A 26,015-nucleotide genomic window follows, 5' to 3' on the forward strand; every position below is an offset into this window, starting at 1 on the left:
AGAGGAACCTGGGTATGAGATATATGGCAACTATCTGTATTATCTTAGAAAATTTTTTGTAAATATAAAATTCTAAAATAACAAGTTTATTTTTAAGTCTTAATTAGAATTTTGAATGGATAGTTTAAAAATTAACTTTGGGGGCACCCAAATTTTGGTGACTCAATCAGTTGATCATCTGACTCTTGATCTCAGCTTGGGTCTTGATCTCAGGGTCATGAGTTCAAGCCCTGTGTTGGGCTTTGTGCTGGGCGTGGAGCCTACTTAACAAAAGTAATTTTGGAGATGATTGACTTTTGAAAAAGATCTAACCCTTTCTTCAAGAGCATGGATGGTATTCCTCAACATTTTTTCAAGTCTTGTTCTGTGTCAGATGTCTCTATTTTGAATTTCCTTCTTTTTAAGACTTTTAGCAGTAATGCCTCTGGCTCCGAAATCTCTTTGAGAATGAATGTGATTACACTCATGAACATAGTACAAGGATTTTCTTTTGTTTCTTCACCTTGAAATCCTTTGTTGTGTTACTAACGTTTGTTTGGAGAGTGGGGCCTGTGAAAAAGATGATTATTCACACAGCCTTCACACCTACAAGCCTCCATTTCAACTGGAGAAGCAGAAGACATCTAATCCTTAAAAAAAAAATTTTTTTTTTAGCGTTTTACTTATTTTTGAGAGAGAGAGAGACAAAACACAAGTGGGGGAGGGGCAGAGAGAAAGGGAAGCAGAGAGAATCTGAAGCAGGCTTCAGACTCTGAGCTGTCAGCACAGAGCCCGACGTGCGGCTCAGACTCATAAACCGTGAGATCATGACCTGAGCCAAAGTTGGATGCTTCACCAACTGAGCCACCCAGGCACCCCTAATTTTTTCTTTAATGTTTATTTATTTACTTTTGAAAGAGAGAGAGAGAGAGAGAGACAGGGAGAGAGAGGGTGGGGGGGGGAAGAGTGCATGTGGTGTGTGCACGTCAGGGAAGGACAGAGGGAGAGGGTCAGTGCAGAGCCTGACGTGAGCTGTAACTCGTGAACCTTGAGATCATGAGCTGGACACTTAACTGAGCCACCCAAGCACCCCAGGGGACATCTAGTCTTAAGAGCCCTGTGCTTAATCCTAGGGTTTTAGGGAGGATAATTTTTTTTAAGTAATTGAGCACAGTTGAGTAAATTTTTCAGATTCAAGGGCATGTAAGCTAGCTGGGTAGGAGCCTTTAGGAATCCAGGATGAAAAGATCCTGTTCCATCTTTTCCTGTTGGGTTTGTCTCTTGTGTGGATCTGGGACACCCTAGCGGCAATTTCTGGCCGTAGAGCCAAAGCATTGAGAATGGTAAACCCAGTGAGTTAGATGAAATTGGGATTCTGATGAAGGATCACCTCGATGCCAGACACATGTAAGGAGAGATCAGTTATTTATTATATGGTCTGAATAAGGTGGTCTGTGAAAATGTAGTTCCTGTGTTTGTGTGTGTTGAAGTAGGAATGTAAGTCCCACCTAAAAATACCCTTCCGAGTGGTAGGGCCCAGTAAAACTGTGGCGTTTTTGGACTGTGTTCTCTCCAAAAAGTTGTGAGAAACTCGATTTAAATATGTAAAATATCTCTTAGCTCTGCTCTGAGTGTTAAATAAGAGGGAAAAGGTCAGTTGAAGGAGGTTTGTGTACCATTTCAAGTGGTGAGGAAAGCTTGTTGGTTCATAAGGGCTGATTTATACAAGTGTTGTTGTCAGGCTGTTAACCACTCAGCTTGTGTCCCCTGTTAAATAGCAGCTGATGACAGGATTGCATGGGAAGTGAAGACCTAGGAGCCAGAACTATAAAGAAACTTTCAAAAGAGGAATGCAACTTAGGTTTTAGTAATGATAACATGTTTGGAACAAGTAGGCATCTTCCAAAAGGTAACACTTTGAAGGGACCATTACTCATTTATAGATACCATGTTCTGAGAAATTTGCTGAAAAAATAAATCCAATTACTTTTAGATAACTGCTAGATTATGTATGAATCAAGACTTTTTCTTTTTTTTTAATGTTTATTTATTTTTGAGAGAGAGTGAGACAGTGTGAGAGGGGGAGGGTCAGAGAGAGGGAGACACAGAATCAGAAGCAGGCTCCAGGCTCTGAGCTGTCAGCACAGAGCCCGACGCGGGGCTTGAACTCACGGACCACGAGATCATGACCTGAGCCGAAGTTGGATGCCCAACCGACTGAGTCACCCAGGTGCCCCAAACCAAGACTTTTTCTATAGCAGGTGGCAGAATCCCAGTTGTAACTGGCATCGATAAAGGAAAAATTTAAATCTGGCAGTTTACTATATTGTATTTTTATTTATCTATTTTTAAACGTTTATTTATTATTGAGAGACAGAGAGACACAGAGCATGAGCAGGGGAAGGGCAGAGAGAGGGGGAGACACAGAATCTGAAGCAGGCTCTAGGCTCTGAGCCGTCAGCACAGAGCCTGATGCAGGGCTTGAACCCACGAACTGTGAGATCATGACCTGAGCCGAAGTTGGTCGCCTAACCAACTGAGCCACCCAGTCACCCCTGTATTTTTATTTTTTTTTTAAGTTTATTTATCTATTTTGAAAGAGAGGAGAGAGAGCCGGGGAGGGGCAGAAAGACAGGGACAGAAAATCCCAAGCAGGCTCTGCATGGACATGGGGCTCAAACCCACGAACCAGGAGATCATGACCTGAGTCAAAGTCAGATACTTTACCGACTGAGCCACCCAGGCACCCCTTACTGTATTGTATTTTAAAACTCCCGTGTCCGGATTCAGGATCTCAGATGGTGTCATTAGGACATGGTTTCCTTGTCTCTTATCTCTATTGTTTTCTGTGCTGGCTGCCTTCTCAGACAGGCTCTCTCCATTGTGGCAAAAATAGCTCTGGTTTTTGGCAATTACAGCCTCAAAAGGAGAAAGCTCTCTGTTGGTTCTTTTCCGGCAAAAGACCCAGGGAAGTTTCTGAATGGCCTGGGTTGGGTCATGTGGCTAGAGAATGCACTGGTCTGATTGGCCAGGTCCTGAGCATGTCCTCACCCCTGGAGCCAGAGGGGAGGATTAGAAGAGAAGGATGGTTTCCTAAAAAGGGAAAGGGCCCTGTTTCCAGAGGAAGGTGGGATGGATGTGGAGTGGGCAGAACAAGAGATACTCAACAGAGAATTAAAACAAAGTTAATAAAAGTGGGGTGAGTCCTCCTCCCTTCCAGATAACATGTGGAGCTGGATACCATAGGGATGTTTGAGACCTGGATAGAAAATAAAATGAAGGATGGTGCAGAGGAGAAGCTTTCTTTCTAATGCTCATGGGAAAAGTGTTCATTAAAAGGTGTAGTAGTTAGAATTACTATAGTATACTTTCCAACTAAAAGTGAGACCACATAGGGGCATCTATGGGGCTTAGTTGGTTAAGCATCCGACTTCAGCTCAGCTCATGATCTCACAGTTTGTGAGTTCGGGCCCCACATCATGCTCTCTGCTGTCAGCACACCCCCCCCCCCACCCCTCTGCCCCTCCCCTGTTCATGCTCACACTCTCTCTCAAAAACAAAACAAAACAAAAAACCCATTAAAATAGTGACACAAACTATATTATGTTTTCATTAAAAGTCAAAAATGCATCTTATTCTTTTTTGTATCTGATACATACAACTTTTATTTTTTTTAATTTTTTTTTAACGTTTATTTATTTTTTTTGAGACAGAGAGAGACAGAGTGTGAACAGGGGAGGGGCAGAGAGAGAGGGAAACACAGAATCTGAAACAGGCTCCAGGCTCTGGGCTGTCAGCACAGAGCCTGACGCGGGGCTCGAACTCACAGACCGTGAGATCATGACCTGAGCCGAAGTCGGACGCTTAACCGACTGAGCCACCCAGGCGCCCCATATTTTATTTTTTTTAATATGACATTTATTGTCAAATTGGTTTCGATACAACACCCAATGCTCATCCCAACAGGTGCCCTCCTCAGTGCCCATCACCCACTTTCCCCTCCCTTCTACCCCCCATCAACCCTCAGTTTGTTCTCAGTTTTTAAGAGTCTCTTATGGTTTGCCTCCCTCCCTTTCTAACCTTTTTTTCCCCTCCCCCTCCCCCATGGTCTTCTGTCAAGTTTCTCAGGATCCACATAAGAGTGAAACCATATGATATCTGTCTTTCTCTGTATGACTTATTTCACTTAGCATAACACTCTCTAGTTCCATCCACGTTGCTACAAAAGGCCATATTTCATTCTTTCTCATTGCCAAGTAGTATTCCATTGTGTATATAAACCACAACTTCTTTATCCCATTCATCAGTTGATGGACATTTAGGCTCTTTCCATCATTTGGCTATTGTTGCATCTTATTCTTGAGATCTGAAATGAAACACCTGAAGGGAGGAGGAAGACAAATTTTTCAAGAAAAAAAAATAGCTGATTGTTTTCTGTAGACTATACTTCAGAGGAAATTATATACCCATGATTCACCAGATTGTGGACATTCCCTTTTTTTTTTTTTAACTCAATCAACTTTAACTTAGTTGTTTTATTTTTAGGTTCTACTTTCTGTGCTGGATTCATAAAAGAATCTGCATTGCTTGCTCTTTCCCATTATGTTTGCAGGAACAGAATAATCCTTTGACCAATTGATTTGTTAGATTCCCACTATAAAAGGTGAAATTACTTGAAGAAAGAGATTGGCTAGATGGCATTGCTGATGATGTTTGCGCAGAATTTTATTTAAATATTGCCCTTAGCACATCACATCCAGACAGAGAATAAAAAAGCACTCACGTTGAGCTAGAGGTGGTTGTGCTTCATTGCCACCACCTCTGACTATGTTCAGAAAGAGAATTCAATATGTATTCATCTTCTCAAGTCACATCTTGTAAGTGGATGTGAAAGCGAATTTTGAAATTACTCTGGCTACAGGGAAATTAGGTTTTCAATCAGTGAAGCTTTTAAACGGAAGCATTCTGGTGTGACCACTTAGGCTTCCTAGGTGAAGTTCCTGTTCTTTCAGCTCTGAGTCCTCTAGTTCAAGTCCCAACTATCTCTGTGCATGGTGTGTCCTTGTGAATGCTGAGCATTTGTGCAGAGGCTTATTGTTTCTTTGGCTTGGTTTTATTTCTTTGGTTGTCCTCCCTTAAGTTTCTTTTATGCTGTAACTGTCCTTCTCACCCCCACCTCTTTTTTTTTTTTTTTTTTTCCTCCTCATGGTATTGATATGTTGGAGATAGTAGGTCAGTTGGCTGGTAAAATATCTCACAACCTGGATTCAACAGATTGCTTTCTTTTACAGTTTTTTAACTTTAGACCTCCATCCCCTGTATTTCCTATATAAATAGGTAGTTAGATCTAGAGGCCTGATTAGATTTGGGTTCTTTTCTTTCTTCTTTTTCTTAGCAAGAGTAATTTAAACTGGTGTGTTTAGCCTTATCTCTTGTGTCTAACCTTTAAAGAGGCACACTTTTTGAACATGGTTCCAGTGCTCTTTTCCCTCAAAAGTGGCACATGGGACAGGGGTGATGGTTCTCAAGGCTTGCAGCAAAGTTTATTTTCAACACCAAAAAGAATCACGCATTTAAGCATCTTGTATATAAGCCTGAGTATCAAGGATGGACAGAGACAAGAGATTGATGGGTAAATTCAATTTTCTGGATATGCAGGAGTTTGAAGTTTTCCCAGGTGCTTTCCTTCAACCTGATTAACTTTGCAGAGGTGAGAAGACAGAGGTGAAGATAGGGGGATGCCTACCTGGCCAAGGACTAGAGGTGGAAGAGAGAAGTCACAGGTGGAGGTTTCCCCTTTTTGAATATTTATATCAAATGTTAATTACCTTCAAAAGTCTCTTTTCTTTCTTTCCTCCCCCCCCCCCCCTTTTTTTTAAACCTCTTCTGTTGATAAGGGATTTCAGGGCAGCTCTGGTTTTCTTCATCTGTAAAACCTCAATTCCTTTTTATTAATCTTCTTGTGCCTGTGGAATATCAAAATTAATCATTTCTAAAGAAGCTACTCTTCTAACATTACTTTTTTTTCTGGGCCAAACCTCAATGTACAGGTTTTTAGCATGAAGAGGGTTCATAATTTGTGTTCTATGAGGGACATTTTTCTCTTTTTGTAAACTTTCTAAGGACACATGTTTACATACTTTAAAGCTGTCTAGGAAAAGCAGAATTTTTCAGGATGCATTTTGATGCATTTTAAAGCTGTTTAGGAAAATGTACAGTCCACACCTCCTCCAAGAATAAAGTCACGAGGTATATGCTCTACTGATAACTGTTCCTGCTTAGTGTACTTTCCCAGTTATGTGGAAAGAATTTTCTTTGTAATAATTGTGCTCAGTTTTGGTTGCTCTGTCACATATAAGCAGGCCATTTCTATCGTAGTTAGCTTTGTGCTTTCTTTATACCATAATAAAAATAGTGCCTCAGAGCAGAAGCTGGAGTGTACTGAAGACTAAGTATCTTAAACTTGTTCCTCCTCACTGCTCCCCTTCTCTTATCTTACCCACTCCCACAACATTTTTAAGCCTTCAGCATGCCTGATTTCATTCATACCACTGGAGAAAAGAGCTGGGAATTAGTCCAGTGTCATGATGATAGACGTGAACCCAGGATGGGGTTATACCACCAGAATTGTCTAGCTAGTTTTGAAGGAAGAAGAGCTGGGCTGTCCTGCATTCAGGCCCCATCTCTGCCACTTGCCATCTGTCTGACTTTGGGCAGATAACTCAATGTCTTCTTAAATCTCAATATTTTTGCTGCAAAATGCAGATCTTACTAGTAAGTAATAGCAAACATTTACCGAGGGCATACCATGTGCCAAGCACTGTGCTTTATTTACCTAGTCTCATTTGATGCCTTAATGGTCTGATGGGGAGGTGATGTTTTTCTTCAGGACTAGTCATCTAGATTCATCTGGAGATAAAGGATCCAGATTAACTGAGCTCTTTCAAATGTATCTATCTGTAAGAAACTGAGTAAGTCTGATTCCCTTGGTATGGTAGGTTGAATAATGAACCCCCAAAGATATCTAAGTCCTGATTCCTGGAACCTGTGAATGATACCTTTCGTAGCACAAGTGACTGTGCAGGTGGGATAAAGTTAAGGACCTTGAGATGGGGGAGATTATACTGAATTATCTGGGTTGGCTCCAAATGGAATTAAGTGTCCTTGTAAGAAGAAGACAGAAGGGAGATTTGGCTACAGAGGAGTTGTTAGAGACGTGACAAAGGAAGCAAGAGGTCAGAGTGATGTGAGGAAGACACCAAGGAATGCAGGTAGTTTCTAGAAACCAGGAAAGAGATTTTTCCCCTCAGCCTCTAGAAGAAAATAGCCCTGCCCACACCTTGCCTTTAAGACACCGAGGCTGATTTTAGACTTCTGATCTGCAGAATTGTAAGGGAGTAAATTTGTGTTTCAAGACCCCAGATTTGTGATAATTTGTTACAGCAGCTGTAGGAAACTGATACACTAGAATTTACAGTCTTCTGTCTATAGCTCCAGTGCTTAAAGCTACTTGCAAGTGGGCCAGTGAAGTTTAGAGGTAAACCACTGATACCTGTAGATGACGAGTGCTTCTGGACTTTGCCATCGTGGCACTGGTCAAGCTTGCTGTATAGGTGTAGCATCTTTTCACACTTTCAAGGGTTTGGAAGGTTTTAATGCTCAGTTTTTCAAGAATCAGGTGCATCCCCACCCCTACTTTGTTGCCATATGGAAGGAGAGAACAAAATCAAGACAGAATTTTCCATTTTGCAGCTTAAACTTCCTGCACAACCTTTAAAGCTGAGGTGGCAAACCTCAGGTGGCCCTGAGGCCAGAGATCTTTTGTCTGACCTGACAGTGATTCTGTAAAATCTCAGTTATTTGCCAGAATTTAATACTGAAACTATCTCACATAAAGATCTTGGTTTCTGACTTTCTGGAGAATGGAAAGATCTGACAACACTGGGTTCGTATGATTGCCAGTCCTCGGCTGGTAGAGCAGAGTTCTTACTTTCTTCCTCACTGTCTGGGTTGGAGGGGAGGTCTAGCCACTGCATATATTTCTACCCTATGAGAGATATGGGTCTCTAGATTGCTTGATCTGCTGGGATTCACTCTCCACTCTGGAGTTGCTCCATGAATGATAACATTCTTGTCTCCAAGTCCCAATAAATTTTTACCCCATACTATCCAGGGCTTTGTGAATGCTTTATTTGGAAGGTGCATCTTTGGCTCCAGAAATCTCTTCACTAGGCAGATAGCTCCTTGCTCTTCTTGGAAGGCTTTATGGCTCCAGACCTCTAAGAACCCTACCCTCACTCCTATTTAGTTCATTTATGGCTTAGTCACTGGAACTTTTTAAGGCTAATTCTCTCAGGGAAAAGCTTGGCGTTACCTGCCATCTAAGCTACCGGCTGGGTCTTAATGGTGGTGACTGTTCCATTTCTGCCTCAGATTAACTCCCACTGTTGACATTTGCCCATCCAAATGACTAGATTCTCTGTGATGGCTTCCCTCAGGTTGCTGCATGGACAGACCTTTTACAATCTTATCATTTCCTGAATACCAGAGAGCAAGTATAGTATATATATTGTAAATATAATAGTTCCCCACAACAATAAGGAAGATCCTTTTTTTTAAATTAAAAAATAATTTAATGTTTATTTATTTTTGAGAGAGAGAGAGAAACACAGAGTGTTAGCTGGGAAGGGGCAGAGAGAGGGAGACAAAGAATCCAAAGCAGACTCCAGGCTCTGAGCTGTCAGCTCAGAGCTTGACGTGGGACTTGAACTCACAAGCTGTGAGATCATGACCTGAGCCGAAGTCAGATGCTTAACTGACTGAGCCACTAAGGAACCCCGATCCTTTTTTTTTTTTTTAAGTGGAAACACAGAAAAGGTGATTTTTCAAAGGTAGAGGAAATATGAAATGGGATGGAAAGTCAATGTTTTGGAAGCCAAATTGAGTCCAAAAGATTTCAACAGTTGGAAATGACTTCCTAAAAGAAATAAAATGGAATTTGAAGGATAACTGTGTAGTTTTGAACTGGATTAAAAAAAATCATGTCTTCAAGCTCAAGGTTGGAGACATGTGCCTTACTTGCAGTTCTTGCTGTTGTGGACGATGGGGATTCTGTTTGAGGGGGGAAGACCACTGTGACCTGACTGCTAGAAGCGATGTCCCCTTAGATGCGTTCATTGAGTCCGGATAGCCTATGGGCCTAACGCATTGATAGTGTTGTGTTTGACTAGCATACTGATTTTCAGAAATTTGCAATGGAATCTCTTTGGCTGAGGCATGTACTCTCTGGCCTTACGCATTTATGTTATTTTCATAATTCTTAAACTTTTTGTGTTTATGGATGGTCCTCCTTCCCCACTCTTCTGGGGGCACTGGGATCCATTTTAAGCCCATGCTTTGAGAGAGACGTTACAAAAGGAAGGGAATCAAGAGGTGGATGATACAGACACTAAAGGAATTAGATACCAGTTTGTTATGATCATTGAGAGAACCCCAGCTCTGTACCCTGGAAAGCTGTCTTCAAATATTTGAAGGACTGTCATGTGGAAGAGGAGTTAGATTCCATCCATCTCATGGGACATTATGGACTCTGTGCCTTAACTTCAGTCACCCAGCTGAGAGGATACAGAGAGGGGCAAGCTGGTCTGTTTTCAAGGCCAAGTTTACCATAGAGCAGAGGAGACACGCAGGGTTGGCTGTAAAACACTAAGACTCTGTGGTTCTCCAGAAGACAGAAAGGAGGTGGCAGATTTCTGCTTGGCTCAGAAAGGCCTTTCTTCACAATTAAAGCACTCCCCAAATGGAATGGGATTCTTTAAAAATTTGCCACCAGTCATGTTGTGCAACTGTTGATGAGCTAGAAGGGCTTTGAAATGAGGGTTGGAGTAGATACCTTTTCTCCCTCTGTTAGTATACAGTCCCAAGACCACTGACCTGATTTCCTTTACTTATCTAGAGAGAGTTGTCACCATAGTAAATACCTGTGGGTTATACTTAGTGTTCTGGGCAGACCACACTGGGAAGAGCTTTGTAGGGTTTCCACAGTGTGGAATTACATTGATGTGTTTGTCTTCTGGAAACACCAAAGCCAGCAGGCAGGACCCAGCTGTAGTTTTTATTCATGGACTTGATTTGATAGAACCTAGGGGTTTATTTGGCAGGTAAAGTCTTGTTTCTGGTTGCTCCTTTTTTTTCCCCCCCTTAAGTTTATTTATTTTTGAGAGAGAGAGAGAGAGAGAGAGAGAGAGAGAGAGAGAGAGAGAGGGAGTGTGCAAGTGGGGGAGGGGCAGAGATAGAGAATCCCAAGAGGGGCTCTGTGCTGTCAGCCTGGAGCCCAATGCGGGGCGGGGTTCGAATCCACAAACGTGAGATCATGACCTGAACTGAAAATAACAGTTGGGTACTTTACTGGCTGACCCACCCAGGCACCTCTCTGGTTGCTTCTTCGGTGTGTTGGCTTACATCTGGCTATGAGGTTACCTTTGAGTAGTATAGCACTTCATTTCCTGGAACAAGTATTTTGAGGAAAATCTATTTCTCACACTCTCCAGGAACCCAAGTAACATCCAGAGATCCGCTGCTAAGACAACAGATTCCTAATTCTTCCTCTTTGATAGCAGAACTTAAAAATAATTCAGATTTCAATTGTGTCCCTAGAGAGCCCTCAGCCCCAGAAAATGTGTAAGTCACATTTTGGCTCCATACAGATGATGAAGCCACACAGAGGCAGCATGTCTTCATGGCCTTCAAGGCAAAATGTTCTGGCCACATCATTCTTGTCCTGTCCTCTTTCTGCTACCACATCACCACTGTCATCAGTTCTTACATCCCCACTGCCTTTATAGTATGACTGTAAACTGCCACCCAGTTCCTGAAACTGCTCTCACTATCTATGCAAGGGAGACAGGCAATTCTTTCTAAAAAGCTTGGAGCCAGAATGAAACATGAAATTCCACAGCTGCTGTGGCTGCGGGATGTGCGGACCATGTCAGTCATCCTGGCAAACACCCTTTCTCTCCAGGAGTTCTCTCCCCCGTGGAAGTGGGAGTTGAGCCAGCCCCAGGTTTTCCCCACACCCTCAGATGGAGTGGGCTGATCAGCCAAGCTGCCTGCCTCCCACACTGGGACCCCTGGCATCTCTAGAGTAACACAGGCAGAGGGTGGAGGCTTTCAGCCCTGACAGCGAGTTAATTACACCTGGCGGCTTGGGGGGGAAAAAGACTGTGCATGGACCTCATTATTCCCCAAGCTAATTTTGTAAAGCAGCTTTATAAATTCTACATACCATACAGTCCACTCGTTTGGAGTAGAGACATCAGTGGTTTTTAGTATATTCACAGAGTTGTACAACCGCTCCCACAGTTCTAGGACATTTTCAGCAATCACTCTCCCATTTCCCTCAGCTTCCCCAGTCCTAGGCAGCCAATCACCAAACCACTTTGTCTCTATAAATTTGCCTGTTCTGGACATTTTGTTTAAATGGATGCACACACTGGGGCGCCTGGGTGGCTCAGTCGGTTGAGCGTCCAACTTTGGCCCAGGTCAAGATCTCTTGTTTTGTGGGGTTGAGCCCTGTGTCGGGCTGTGTGCTGACAGCTCAGAGCCTGGAGCCTGCTTCGGATTCTGTGTCTCCCTCTCTCTCTGCCCCTCCCCTGCTCATGCTCTGTCTCTCTCTGTCTCAAAAATAAATCAAAAACATTAAAAAAAAATTAAATGGATGCACACAATAGGTGTGCCCTTTGTGGCTGGCTCCTTTCACTTAGCGTGTTTTCAGGGCTTGTCCACATTATCATGTATCAGTACTTCCCACCTTTTTATTGCCAAATAATATTCCAGTTTAGGAATATACTACGTTCATCCATTCATCAGCTGAGAGACATTTGGGTTGATTCCATCTTTTGGCTATTACGAATCATACTGCTAATACACAATGTGTACATGTTTATGTGTAGATACATGTTTTCATGTCTCCTGGGAATATACCTAGAAGTGGAATTTCTGGGTCAGATTGTAACTTTATGTCTAATCTTTTGAGTAACTGCCAGATGTTTTCCAAAGCAGCTGCACCATTTCACAGATATATTTCATAGAAGCTCCTTATGGTGATTCTAGATGTGATTATAATGTCCTGCCCATGTAGATAAGAATCTTTACTCTGCCTCATTTGGAAGTAAAATAATTGCAGAACAGATACCAGCTTTGACCTAAAGGAGAGAATACTTTCAGAGTATTCACTTCTCTCAAGTTGTTCATTTCAATGTTCCACATCCCTGAGCCCTTGCTGGAAAGGCCAGGATTAGCCTGAGCACCAACTAGAGGACTAGGCAATCTAATGTTAGGGAAGATTATCCAGTGTCCGCTTACGGCACGGGTTGGCTGCAAAGAGTTAAGTTGATCTGGAAAACTTATCTGTCCGTTAAGTGGAGAAGGGTCACTGATGTGTAATCCCCACTTCTGAGAATGTGACATTTCTTCTGTGTCATCACTTTCTTGGGGCTATCTGGTAAAAACTGAGTCACGAGGTGCCAACAAAAATCCATTGAACTTAATGTGAAACTTGAGGTATCTGCTCATTCCGGAGACATTCGCAGCTGTCTGTTCTGCTGGCTAGATGGTAAACAACTTGCTGGGGATGAAAGCCATTGTGACTTTTCCCAGCTTGTCTGAGAGGCATAGACACAGATGGCCTCCCTGAGCACAAGGGAGGGCCGCGTGGTGGTGATGCAAGGGTTGAACAGCCCCCTGCCCTTCACAAAGCCCTGCTTCCAGAGCAGCGAAGGACGCAAAAACCAATGGCTGTTGTCCTGTGGGCTTTTTAAAAACATTCTTCTGCTGCAGACGCGCATTTCTAAAGGGTGCCTGTGGACCGACCTGAGCCTTGTTCTTCCCTCTTTGTGTTTGCAGCCACAGCACAGGGTATGAGAGTGATAACCACACCACGCCCATCCTCTGCGGTGCCCAGTACAGAATACACACCCATGGCGTCTTTAGGGGCATTCAGGTGAGAACTCAGGTCGAGGGGAAGGGGGCTGGCTGGAAGGGGACGTCAATGCCTCTTTTCCTTCTCAACAGCCTTTCACTTGCTTGCTGATGGCCATTTGGCCCTGGTAAGTCTGTTCTTAATTATAGGCTCCTCTGACAATAAAGACCTCTCCTCTCCCGCTGGGCAGAGAGGACAGTCCCCTGTCCACAGGTCATTGTGAACGCGGTCATCTCCCTGACTCAGACCAAGATGCTTCTGGCAGAATCCCGTCCCTTCCCCCTTCACTGCTTAATTCACTCCTCCAGGTGGGCTTGAGGCTCTTGTAACTAATGACCTGGACTCCTGACTTCCCAAGTCAGACCCTTGAATTGGTCTGCATTGTAAAGTGCCCAAAGGTAGGCTCTGTCTTGCCGAGTGTTCTACTAACCATAATGATGGTAATGGCGCCCACTCTGTTGGTGCTGCCCCCTTTCTATGTGCCAGGCACTGTGCTGACCTTTGTAATGGGCTTTTTGTCTTAATAGACGTAATTTTTGGAGCAGTTTTAGGTTTAAGGAAAAATTGTGCAGAAAGTACAGAGTTCCCATATTCTCCCTCATCCCCACCCTCCCCCACAGTCTTCCCTATTGTTAATATCTTGCATTGGTGTGGTACACTTGTTACAATTGATGAGCCAGTATCGGTGTGTTACTGTTAATGAAAGTCCATAGTTTACACTAGGGTTGACTTTTTGCGCTGTGTGGTTCCATGGGTTTTGTTAAATGTGTCATGTCACGGGTCTACCGTTAACATTATTACACAGAATAGTTCAACTGCCTAAAAATAAAAATGTCTATGTTCTACCTACTCATCCGTCCCCCCTTCTTCCCCTCCCCCAGACAGCCACTGATCTTTTCATTGTGTCTGTAGTTTCACCTTTCCCCCAAATGTCATATAGTTGGAATCACACAGTTCAGACTCACTTCTGCCACTTAGCAGTAGGCATTTAAGGTTCTATACTTAAACTTTCTTTTTCCATTTAATCCTTAGTGCACCTCTAGGAGGTAGGTATTATTATCTCCACTTTATGGATGAGGAGACTGAAGGCCAGAGATGAGTGGCTTGTCCACAATCACATAACTACTTATAAAGCAAGCTTTGCCTGACTCCAGAGCCCCTGTTTTTAACTACCACGTTGCATTGCTTAGGGAAACAGGGGGCTGTGAACAGTTTGGAGGAGAGGGGTCTCCAAGGAGAGTGAGGAAAGAAAAGTAAAAAGGTAAACATTCTGGAGAATTCGGGGAAGTCAATGGAAGGCCACCTCAGCAGAGCCTCTTTGGGGAGGTCAGAACCACACGCAGTGACCAAGGGTTTGCGTGTGTGGCTTTCACTTGTGACTCCGTGGCTGTAACATGAGTAACTGTGGTTATACTTCACCAGCATAATCAGTACTCTAGAAAAAAGTTGTGTGTGACCCAGGTCCCCACATGACGTGTGGGGCAGGTAGCTCTGAGATGTTCTGACTGATGTTTCCAGAAGCATCATGGTGACAGAACAGCATGTGCCCTCAGCCCAAACCTTCCAGGGGTGAGAATAAAGCCGAGGATTGCCGAAATACGGAAGTCTGATGGAAGTATGGGAAGAGTCATCCCAGTCTCTCCTTCAACAAATACCACTGGAATCCTCCACCAGGACCCTTGACTGACATTGACAACTCAGTTTTATATCCCAGTGCTGTGTGCGCTGCATCTAGATTGAATTAAAGGAAGTGAAGGAAGCTCCATTTGTCTTTCTTTCCACAAAGCCCGGTTTGTCAGACTCGCTGTCATGGCTGCTGATAGACTCCAGATCTCACAGGTGCTGTTTCACTACCGACTCATTTTCTCCTAGAGTCTACCATTCAAACGTAGCTGGCTCACCATTTAAATTTACGCCACCATTTGCCTTGAGACACTGTGGCCTGTCAACAGCAAAGTTGTATGTCACTAAGTACTTTTCCTTCAAAAAAGAAGCTCTCACAGTGCAAGGCAGTGTGAAATAGAAACTAGAACATAAGCATAGTGTGGAAAATGCACAGAGCAGGGGATGGGTTAAGCTCGGAGGCAGTTCCAGGTCTTAAAACATAGATGTGTTCTTTGGTCTTGACTTTTGCACATCTGTAAGAGAGTAAGGAGGATTCAGTGGCCCCTGGGGCACTCCCACTGCTCCTGTCTAGGGGTCATTGATCCTGAGAGCAGGAAAAATTTGCCTCACTATGTCCTTTTAGCACCTTGTCATGAAGGACTGACCATTCACCTACCCACTCCCACAAGATCAAGGGAATAAACAGTGAAGGACATGTAAAGTGCACAGAAGGCAGACAGTGTTTTCTGGTGGTATTACTAAATGTTTACACTGGCTACACCATTGGCTTTTGGTGGTTTTAGCCCCTTCACAAAGAGAACCCTCAAATCTCAGGGGCTCCTCCTTCCTTGTCATTTACTCCCACATGGAAAGTGTGGTCAGTTTGGGGTTCATTTAGTATCCCATATTTCTCTCTAATAAGGACTTCCCTACCTGTTGCAGGTGGGGCCTGAGGTCATGTGGCCATGTGTCCAAATGGGAGGAAGTAGAATAGAACCTGGGACTTTGGACTTCCAGACCTCACTGCCTCAAGTGGAGAAGCTGAGGGATGGGATGGATTGGGAGCTCTTATAGCATCAGAATTTCTTTGCCAGATCCTCTGGATCAGTGTCCCCAAACAGACAGATGAAGTACTGATTCTGGTTGATCAATAGTGATGACGTTGAAGTATTGCATTGTAGAATGTCCTGCTCTGTCACCCATTAGTGATGCTTGCTGTGGGCATCTGAGGTATGCATGGAAATGGTTTTAGGTTTTAATATCTGCCATCCCTTCCTCAGGTTTAATCTAAAGCTCACTTTCCCTCAGGACTGACACGAATGTTCACATGTGGCTTAAAGCCTCCATTCTCTTACACTCTGCCTACAGGATGTGCGACGTGTGCCCGGAGTTGCCCCAACTCTTGTCCGGTCGGCATCGGAGACCAGTGAGAAACGCCCCTTCATGTGTGCTTACCCGGGCTGCAATAAGAGATATTTTAAGCTGTCACATTTACAGATGCACAGCCGGAAGCACACTGGTAAGTGTGTCCGCTGTCCAGCCTTGTTTCCGGTGGCCTTTGGGCAAGGGTGGTTCAGGAGCTCCTACTCCTGGCTGTCACACCACTAAGGACACAGGAGATTTCTTGGATTGACAGTAGGCAGTGCTTTGAAAGGTCTGGCCAAGGTGATTAAAAAAAAAAAAAAAAGGCTGCAGGGGCATTTTGCATCCTGACTGTCCATCCTTTAATAAAAAAGTCAGTAAACTGTCTTCAGGAAGGGCTAAGCAGAGTGATGGAAAGAGAATTCCACAGAACTAAAGAGACTTACTTGTCTTTGAATTCAGGCTACACGACCAAATGGTGAGACATTGAGCATTTGGTCCTCATTTTGCCTTGTGGAAGATGGAAATGACAATGCCTACCTTATGTAATTTTTAAGACTAGGTTAACTTTAAAAAATGTTTTCTAATGTTTATTTATTTTTGAGAGAAGGAGAGACAGAGTGTGAGTGGGGGAGGGTCAGAAGGAGAGGGAGACACAGAATCTGAAGCAGGCTCCAGGCTCTGAGCTGTCAGCACAGAGCCCAACGTGGGGCTCAAACTCACAAACCAAGAGATCATGACCTGAGCTGAAGTCGGATGCTTAACCAACTGAGCTACCCAGGTGCCCCCAAACTAGATTATCTTTGAAAATAAAATTGGATTAAAGGCATTAGATATGAAGCATGTAGTATAGTACACTATGTCAATGGCCTGAATAAACAATAGTGTCACTATTGTTTTGTTAAAGAGAGAGGTTCTCTATTAGGCTCTCTAAAGAGAGAAGACCTATTCTGGGAGTTTGGTAATAAGACAGTTTGAGAGATTGATGGGCAAGGTCATCATAAGACTTAAGGAGAGATGGTCCAAAGAAAAACTTTTAACTGCTTGATTAGTAATAACCAACCAGATAGGAATAGGAAAATGGATTTGTAGGTTTAATTTTTGTTTTCAATCTTAAAAAAAAAAAAAACATGATTTTTGATGATGTGTCAAGGAAGGCTGGGTTTTCCCACAGGTCAAGGGATTTGCCTCCCTCTAGGGAAGAGAATTGGCCTCGTCTGGTTCTTGGCCATCTTGGATGTGATTTTATTATTGATCACAGATGTTTGCTGTTGGCCTTGTGGGCACTGGATGGGAGTGTGGTTGAGTGTCGGCTGCAGGGAAAGAGTGTGGAACACAGCCTTTCCTGCAGGGGGGTTGGTGTCATTTTTTCCCCATAACTGGAAGGACAGCTTCATTGTTACAACTACCCTTACTGTTTTGTTATTACTGCTTATTTTGCTTTGGGGAAGCTGAAGGAGAGAGTGAGTTCGCACTCAGTAGACCACATGCTTTGAGGCTAAAGGTGAGAGAACTAGGGATGTTATATTTTTACATGTTTCCCCAAATATGATCATATGAGAAGTATCTGTTAAAGTTATAAGGAAAATAATGGAGTAAAATTGTGACTGGAGAAATGCAAGAGAATGCATTGAAGGCAATATGGTTGTTGAAACCTTTAATGGGGAAGAGACACTTAGCAAGCAGTAAAGGGGAGATGTCCGTGTGAAGGGAAAGCAGTGGACAAGCTAACCAAGACCCTCAGACCCACCTGAGGCTCTAAGAAGCTCTTCTTTGCAGAAGACAGGACAGCAGCCTGGTATTTAACAGTCCTGCAGCCCTTTTCTTGAAAGAATGCAATCTTATCTATATGTAACAATGTTAAGTACTTCTGTATTAAATACTTTTTATGTGCCAGACTCTCCACATGCATTATTTCATTTAATCCTCATACACCTGAACAGTTATCAGGTGGGTAGGATATAGTGGAAGCAGGACCCAAACTCATGCCTTTTAACTCCCAAGTCACAAACTCCCTTCTCAAAAGTTTAGAGTCTGTTTTGGAGCTAGGCTACACACAAATGAAAAGAGATGAAGAGAGCATAGGATAATGTACTAGAACAGAGGCTGGAGGAACTTGAGGAGAGTTGCTGATTTGAGCTAAAGTCATCCCAGAAAGAGGAAGGGCTTAAGCTAACCATCAGAGGGTTGGTACGGTACGGTAGAGGAAGTCAAGAAGGAGCAGAAGCAGAAAGGCAGGGAAAAGATATTAGACTGAGTAGTGTTGTTGAAGTATAAGGCACCAGGCCAGATGTAAATACAAAGTTAACGGGAGGCTTCTGCCCTCAGGATTTTCCAGCCCACGGTGAAAGGCAGCCCTGGACGCAGACTCCCACGTTAGGTGTTCTATGATCAATTCTGTACTGAGGGAAGGAAGGGCTTTCAATCTGAACATGAAATTTCCAAGAAGGCATTGAAGAGGAAACAAAGGGCATTAGAGAGGGATGTACGGCAGACTTTTTGATGGGTGGGAACGTAGATGGAGATAGGGACAAATGGCGGTTGGGGTCAGCAAAGTGCAAGGCAGATTTGGGGAAGGGTGAGCTCTGGGATAGCAGGAATGCAGACTAATCAGGGGGAATAGAGGAAGTTATGAGGCCTGAAAGGCAACTAAGGACTGCCCTGCAACAGAAAGACTGACTGGTCCTGGGATAGCTTGCTCTCCATCCCAGAACACTGGTGACTCAGAATTCTCATAAGAAGGTGGGAAGGCCCAAGGTCACTCAGTGCATTCATGGGGCTTAGTTCCCAGTATTTGGCTGAACTTTCTCTAGCAAGGACAGGGGTGGGGCTTCTGCATTCTGAGGCAGAAGGTTGTGTAATCCCACTACTGATGTCTCTCGGATAAAGGGATACCAGAATCTTTCTAAATACTTTGGCTCCTGGTTTAACTTGGGTGTCTCACAACCATGGGGCTTTTTGTGCTTGATTCAGGAATGAGAAGTCAGTAGTGGAGAGCACCAAATCTTTAGGCCATAAAACATAAAACACTTATTTCATGAGGCCAGCTCCAAGGCATATCCATTCCAGAATTCTGCCTCCAACTCAGTTTAGGAGTTAACACTTTTTTGGTTTATTATTGATCTAAAGATTCTCTACCAGTATTTAATTTAATTTAATTTAATTTAATTTAATTTAATTTAATTTTTATTTTTATTTATTTATTTATTTTTTTTTAGCAGTGCTCTGGGCTAAGCTCTTTATGTGGATGGTCTTGTTTAATCTGCTCATAAATCCTTTGAAGCTGTCAGATTATCAGCCCCATTTCTCAATAAGGAAATAGCCCCTCACCCAGAGCTTTAAGTGTCAGAGCTGGATGTGACCCTAGTGTCAGACTTCAGAACCTGAGCTCCTGTCCACTTGTAACTTGCAGGTTAGGGACCGTCCTCAATCAACCAGTTCCCCATTCTACACCCAGCTTAGTACAGGTGGGCCTTTAGCCTCCCATTGCCATTGGCCTCACCACCCTAGCAAGGTCCATCAAGTGCCTTAGGCATTTTGGGATCCCTTCAGTTCCCTGAGGAGAAGTAGCCTTTAATGACATCCCCATCTCCAGTGTCATTTTCAAATGGAATGTGTGTCTTCCCCAAGGTGAGAAACCATACCAATGTGACTTCAAGGACTGTGAGCGAAGGTTTTCTCGTTCAGACCAGCTCAAAAGACACCAAAGGAGACACACAGGTTTGTAGGCTCACTTCTCCTTGCTGGTAGTATGTTCTGGGTTTCAGCTGCTTTTGTGATTCTCTTTGTTGTTGAATATGGATGGGAGAGGGTTAGCCATTTGTTTAGTTTTTCCAATAATTCCCTCCCCCTCAACTATCTGGGGGTTTTCCTGTTCTTAAAAAAAAAAAAAGAAAGAAAGAAAAGGAAACAGCCCACATTTCTCCAGCAAACCGCGGAACAGTGGGATCCCACCAGCCATCTGCTGATGACACGTTGAGCAGCAGCAAAGAACAGGGTGGTGGAGAGCATAATCCAATTGATAGTGTGTGATTCACTTTTTCAGTCTCGGACACAGCTGGGACGTTGGTGAGAAGCTGGACGTTTGTGGTTAAGGACTAGTTGTTCCCAAAACAGAAGCAGGTCTTCAAGGATTACTGTTGCAGAATCAGGTGGTTTCATGCTAGGCCTGGGGATCTGGGGAAATCTGAGGGTGAGACAGACATCACAGGTGGCTGGAAATGCCCGGCTCTTCGGGCCACCAGGAAGCAGGCCTTGTGGGCCTCGTTATGCTCCCACATTGTTAGGGCTGCGGCTAGACCTTCTCTGTCCGTTTAGGTGTGAAACCATTCCAGTGTAAAACTTGTCAGCGAAAGTTCTCCCGGTCTGACCACCTGAAGACCCACACCAGGACTCATACAGGTAAAACAAGTGCGTAAACTTTTCTTCACATTTATTTTTCATTATTTTTTTAAAAAAAAATACTGTTGAATGAAGTTGTTTGTGATGAGAGAGAGTGGAAAAGTCTAGTGCAGAAGTTCTGAGCAGGTTTAGAGGCAGTTGAGAGGAAGAACAATGCATGGCGGTCTTTAAATAATAACATTGTTTCAGAAGAGGTGGGTGGGAACTACTAGCAAAAGGGAGATGTGAAAAGAACTTATTACTGAGCGTTCAGAACAAAAGGAAGAGTTGAAGTAGCCCAGTTTTCTGTCACATCACATTGCATTACTCAGTTTGATAGGATAATCAACTTTACAGAAAAACAGAAATTCTTCCAAGCCAGATATTTATTCTTTGGAGAGCTCACATTTCATGACACAATTTTCAGAGATCTGAATCCTTGCTGTGCTAAAAGTTAATGTCCCAGGAGCAGTCATGGTTTCTGCCAGACTTGTATCAGCATATGGCTACTATTTCCTTTCTACTGGTATAGAGAGGGGAATAAGACATTTATTCCCTGGCTGCTGAAAGTTTTTGCTTTTCCACAAGACTGGTGTGATTCATAATGAAAATAGCTCCATCTTTGTTATGTATTTTCTAACTTTGGGAGGAGGGCCAAGGCTTAGGGTTATCTCACTGTATTTTTGCAACACCCTTGTAAGAAGAGGAGGGTAGGCATGTTTTATCCCCATTTTCCAGATCAGGAGACTGAGGCACATAGTCATGAAATGACTTATTTACAGTCCCAAAGCTAGTAAGTAGCAAACCCAATTCTGTCTGCTCCCAGTCCCACAATATCCCACAGCCTTCTTTGTTGGAGAAAGAGCATGGGTTCATCTCACAGCCCAGGGAATATAGAAATCAGGAAGAGAGTCAATGTCAGCAAAGCTGAATGGCATTGAGAGACAGGAGCGTAACTGACCAACAAGAGAAAGGGTTGGGATGTGTCTATTAGGAGATAACCTTTGACAGTCTGGCTGGAGGTCGGGTGGAGGGGCAGGAGCTAGATCAGGAAGAGCAGAGGAACAGTGAGTGAGAGGGGAAGGAAAACGTGAGATCATGAGTCTCAGATTCTCAGCCCAAATAGGCTGCATTTACAGAGTCAAGGCATCTGTGCCCCCGAGTTGGTGGGATGCGCATAAATTTTGCCCTACTCAGATGCCTTTGGTAGCTTCTTTTCCTTGGTCCCAAGCTCATAATTTGGTGAGAAACTTACCGTCCCTTGTACCCTGCCCCTTCTGCCCCACTTCCCCACTCCATCCACTGAACCCTGTGCATATCTGCACCCTGTGCAAAATGACCTGTGTCACTGGCAGATTGTTTCACCCTGTATTTGATCAGCCCCCAGTCCTGACGCTGGGACAGTGCCTCCCCTGGGACATTTCTTGGTGCTTGTCCCAAACAATAATTCTCATAGGAGAGGCAAACTGGAAAGATCTCCCTAGTGGACCAGAGATAGGCTCCTGTAGTATTTTTACTTAGGATAAAGCCACAGCTCTATTTCCATTATGGCCAGGTCTGGGAGGTGGGATACTGCAAAGTGCGTGAACCTTGGAATAGACAGACCTGGATTTAAGTCCTGCTTGGGTCTGCCCTCACCAGATGTCCAGCTTCATATCTAGAGTGGGGATACCGATGCTTCTGTTACAGGGCTGTTGCAAGGAATACATGAAATAATGTATATAGATGATGCCTAGCACAAGGCTGGGCATATTTAATTTAAGGCCCTCTTTATCCTCCCTATCCAGAATGAAGCTTGGAAGGAACTTCTGAGAGCTCCTTAGATGGAAAAGTCTCAATCTTTTGGCAATCTTGTTAAGAATCTTAAAACTATGATAGGGATTATACTCTGAGTAACACTTTAATGTTAAAGAAGCAAATATCCTGCAAACTGGTGTCAGGGATATATTTTAAAATATCCAGCCCATTCAGAATATCTACACAGACAGACACAGTAAAGTTACAGTCATAGCTCTGTTATTGGATGGCAATCGATCCGTTAGTATCCAGAGTAATGATCCTGAGCCCCTGCAGCCCAGATGAGCTCAATTCCCTGAAGAGGCAGTGGAGGGGAAGCATTTACACAATTCCCAAAATGGCCTAATAGCAGAGGCCGAAACAAATGTTTCTCCCCCTTGATGACATATGAATTGCCCAGACACTTTCATTAACAAGACTCATTCCTTCTCTGCCATTTCCCCAGTCTTCTGACTGAATAATATTTTATAATTTTTACAGTTTTTCAATCCTTAAGGGCCCAGAGGTGCTGCCGTTTCAAGGCTGCCTATGAAATGAGCCCGATTTGTTAGCCTAGGGAAAGAGCTAGAGGGAATCGGGAGTGGGTGTCTTGGGATAATTTAACTCAGGCCTTTGATAGTTGAACTTGTGCCCAGTCTCTCCGCTGCAAGTGTCTCTGACTGGCAATTGTGTCAACAGGTGAAAAGCCCTTCAGCTGTCGGTGGCCCAGTTGTCAGAAAAAGTTTGCCCGGTCAGACGAACTAGTCCGCCATCACAACATGCACCAGAGAAACATGACCAAACTCCAGCTGGCGCTTTGAGGGGTCCGACCCGGGGACAGTTCTGTGGCCCAGGCAGGACAGTGTGTGAACTGCTTTCCAATCTGACTTTAAAGTTCCTCCACACTCACCTCTCTAAGAAGGAAATGGCAGGTGATCTTCACCCAGCTTCCAAGACAAGATGCCTGTACCACTGGATCCTACCAGGTTTGCCCGGAGGAGTTGGGCTCTGCTTTGCCTGCTTTTAGTCAGCTCGAAGGCCCTGGAGAAGTGGCTAACAATGTCCAGTTAGTTAAAAGCCCATCTCTGCCATTTGGTCTGGATTTTCACTGTAAGAAGAGCCATTGTTGATAATGTCCCCCCGCCCTCTTCTTCTCCTTTTACGCTCTTTTCACTAGGAATGGAGTCATTGTACCATTTTCCATCATAGAATATTTATAGGCCAGGGCATGTGTATGTGTCTGCTAATGTAAACTTTGTCATGGTTTCCATTTACTAACAGCAAGAAATAAATCAGAGAGCAAGGCACCGGGAGTGAGTCCCGTCCGACATTCCGGAGGTTAGGCAGGCAGCTAACCTGGAAGGCAGGATGTAGGACTACCATGCAACTTTAAAAATTTCGTGTGTTTCAAGCAGCTGAAAAAAGAATCCGAACTAACCAGTACCTCTGTAGAGAAACCTAAAAGAATTTTTCCGTTCAGTTAATACAATGTTAACATTAGCACAATGCTGTTAAGAAACTGTGCTTGAAGATCTGAGATTTTGGTTTTGTTTATTTTTGACTTTTTTGAGCGGTAATCCTATGCATCTTCAGAGATGTACATATTTCCTCACACACAAAAAGTGGAATTCATTATTATCATTTGGGGTGTCCTTTTAGTGTACAGACCACGCTGGTTATGTGGCTTCAAGTTGTAAAAATTAAAGTGACTCTGAAAGAAAATAGGGCTGGTCCAGGATCTCCACTGATAACTTTGAGTCTACCAGTGTATGTGAAAAAAATGAGACTGGTGTGAGGAAATCCATTGTTTAAAGGTGGTTGGGTGTGTGTATGTGTGTGTGTGTGCAAACGAGGGTGTTTGTTATTTACTGTTGCTTGAAATTATTGTGTAAATAAAAATACTGATAATGATTTGCTCTTTGACAACTGAAGTTAGAAAATGTATAAATGTTAGATGCATCACTGTTTTGGTGTTGATCTTACAACGTATCAATGATAACACTAAAAATGTAACCTGCATTTTTCACTTCGCTCTCAATTAATTAAAGTCTATTCAAAAGGAAAGTGGCAAGATTGTATCGGCTGTATTGTGTTCAAATCTTAAGGACAGTTGAGACAGTCTTAAACAGGTAAGAAGATGCTACTGACATGGACAATCACAAGAACTAGTGTAGTCTATCCTGGTCCTGACTATTATCTGTTTCTCTCTGTCAAACCTCAGGAGGCAATTATCCATTCTGGAAGCAGCCAGCACCATAAAGTGATCATGCTCAAGCTGCAGTCAGATGGGTTTGTGGATGGCATGATCGGAAGTGTGTTTGAGGGTTTAGTTTAATCAGGCTGTTATTATATCACTTTTTATTCCAAGTCAGCAAAAGAGAAGAGGGATGCTACTGATAACTGGCCTTTTCTGGAAAGTTCACTTTCCAGAATTTTCCAGGACTTTCTGGTATATACTGCAACCAGGAGGCTATAGGTTGGACACCTAGCACAACGGAGTTTCCAGCTGTAGTTGCCATAAATTAGCTCAGCAGGTTGAAAACTGCTTAGACTTTCCAGGGCAGCCAAGTGTAAAAGCACATTATACATTATACATTATCTATAAACTCCCTTTCTGGTTCTAGTGTACAGTTTTTGAGTTGTAAATAAGGAGATTAATTTGGCGCTGCCCCTCTCAGCTCCATTAGCTTGGAGTTTGCATGCATCCAGGTTTCATTTCTTCATTTAAAATGTATCTTGAGCAGACAGCAGCTCAGGCATGAAGACTTTTCAGCAGCTCAAAGCTTTGGCCGCCTAAAAGTCAGGTCCTGAGGCCCCTCTACGTTTGCATCTGGCTCTTGCATCACTGTTAATTATAGCGAGTATGGTGACTCATTTGTATCAGCCGTTTTTATCTTTTCCTGCCAGAAGACAGCATTTCTCTGGAGAAGCTCAGGACAAGCATGGCAAACGTCAGCAAGTCAGAGCGAGCCAGGTTTCACAACAAAAGCAAAGCCACATTGTTTCAACTGCAGGAGGAAGACCAGAGATTCTCACACTGCCCTAGTGGTTTAGCTTGCAGTTAAGGTCATGGGCTTTGGAAAGCTGAGAAAGCTTTCCTCATCTGTAAGATGGGGGCAAAAGATTCCCCTGCCTGATAGGATTGTTGTGAAGATGAAATTTAAAAAAGTAGAAGAGGGGCACCTGGGTGTCTCATTGGGTTGGGCATCCGACTCTTGATTTTAGCTCAGGTCATGATTTCAGTGTGTGAGACTGAGCCCCGAGTTGGGCTCTGTATCGACAGTGTGGAGCCTGCTTGGGATTCTCTCTCTCCTTCTCTCTCTGCCCCTACCCCACTTGTGCGCTTACACTCTCTCAAAATAAATAAATAAATATTTTTTTAAAAAACAGAAAGAAAAGAAAACATCTACAATATAGCAAAGTCTTAATAAGCATTACCTAGGAAAACTATTACCCAAGCACTCACCTGCTAATTTCCTTTACCTCCCCCTACCCAGGCCGTCCTCTCACACTATCCAGCCATCTTCACAGCTCTGCAAAATGACGAATCCATTTTCATATACTCCCAACCAGGGTTAAGATTTGCAGCAATAGGGCTCTTGCCAGCATCCCCACAGAGACATCTAGCTTTGTGTCTTTTGCAAAGCACTGGGTGGCCCTGACTTTGTGCTTCTGAGAGCCACGGAGTTGACCGTCAGTCAACTGTGAGGATGAAAGCTGGTGAAAGTTGGTCAGTGGGAGCTCTCTGTGGCTCCGGCTAGAGGCTCTGTTAGGTGCACTTGTCACAATGTGCATTTTTCCATCTTGCGTTACTGTAGTGTCTAGTTCAGTATGTGGTTCAGTGTCTTAAAAGCCCCCTTCCTCTTTGCCAGATCTTCCCAGACTGTTCCAGACATCTTTAGCGCTCTCATCTCTGAACTTGTGTAGCACTCTA

At 43.6% G+C, this 26,015-nt stretch overlaps 1 protein-coding gene across 7 annotated transcripts in view; it reads left to right on the forward strand.

Annotated features, from left to right (window-relative positions):
• Nucleotides 1-24,145, forward strand: part of WT1 (WT1 transcription factor) — a 49,358-nt gene extending 25,213 nt beyond the window's left edge. For 6 of the 7 annotated variants that reach the window (XM_053899853.1, XM_053899855.1, XM_019456624.2 and 3 more), the window contains 5 exons: nt 12,883-12,979; nt 15,932-16,082; nt 19,556-19,645; nt 20,243-20,335; nt 22,781-24,145. In XM_053899853.1, coding sequence (XP_053755828.1) covers nt 12,883-12,979; nt 15,932-16,082; nt 19,556-19,645; nt 20,243-20,335; nt 22,781-22,902 — 553 coding nt within the window. In that variant the 3' untranslated portion in view covers nt 22,903-24,145. The remainder of the gene's footprint in view (nt 1-12,882; nt 12,980-15,931; nt 16,083-19,555; nt 19,646-20,242; nt 20,336-22,780) is intronic. The other variant, XM_019456623.2, reaches the window with a different exon arrangement.
• The last annotated feature ends 1,870 nt before the right edge of the window (nt 24,146-26,015 follow it).

This window comes from Panthera pardus, unplaced genomic scaffold, assembly GCF_024362965.1.
Source record: "Panthera pardus isolate Hobbes unplaced genomic scaffold, ASM2436296v1 HiC_scaffold_12, whole genome shotgun sequence".
Lineage (NCBI taxonomy): Eukaryota > Metazoa > Chordata > Mammalia > Carnivora > Felidae > Panthera > Panthera pardus.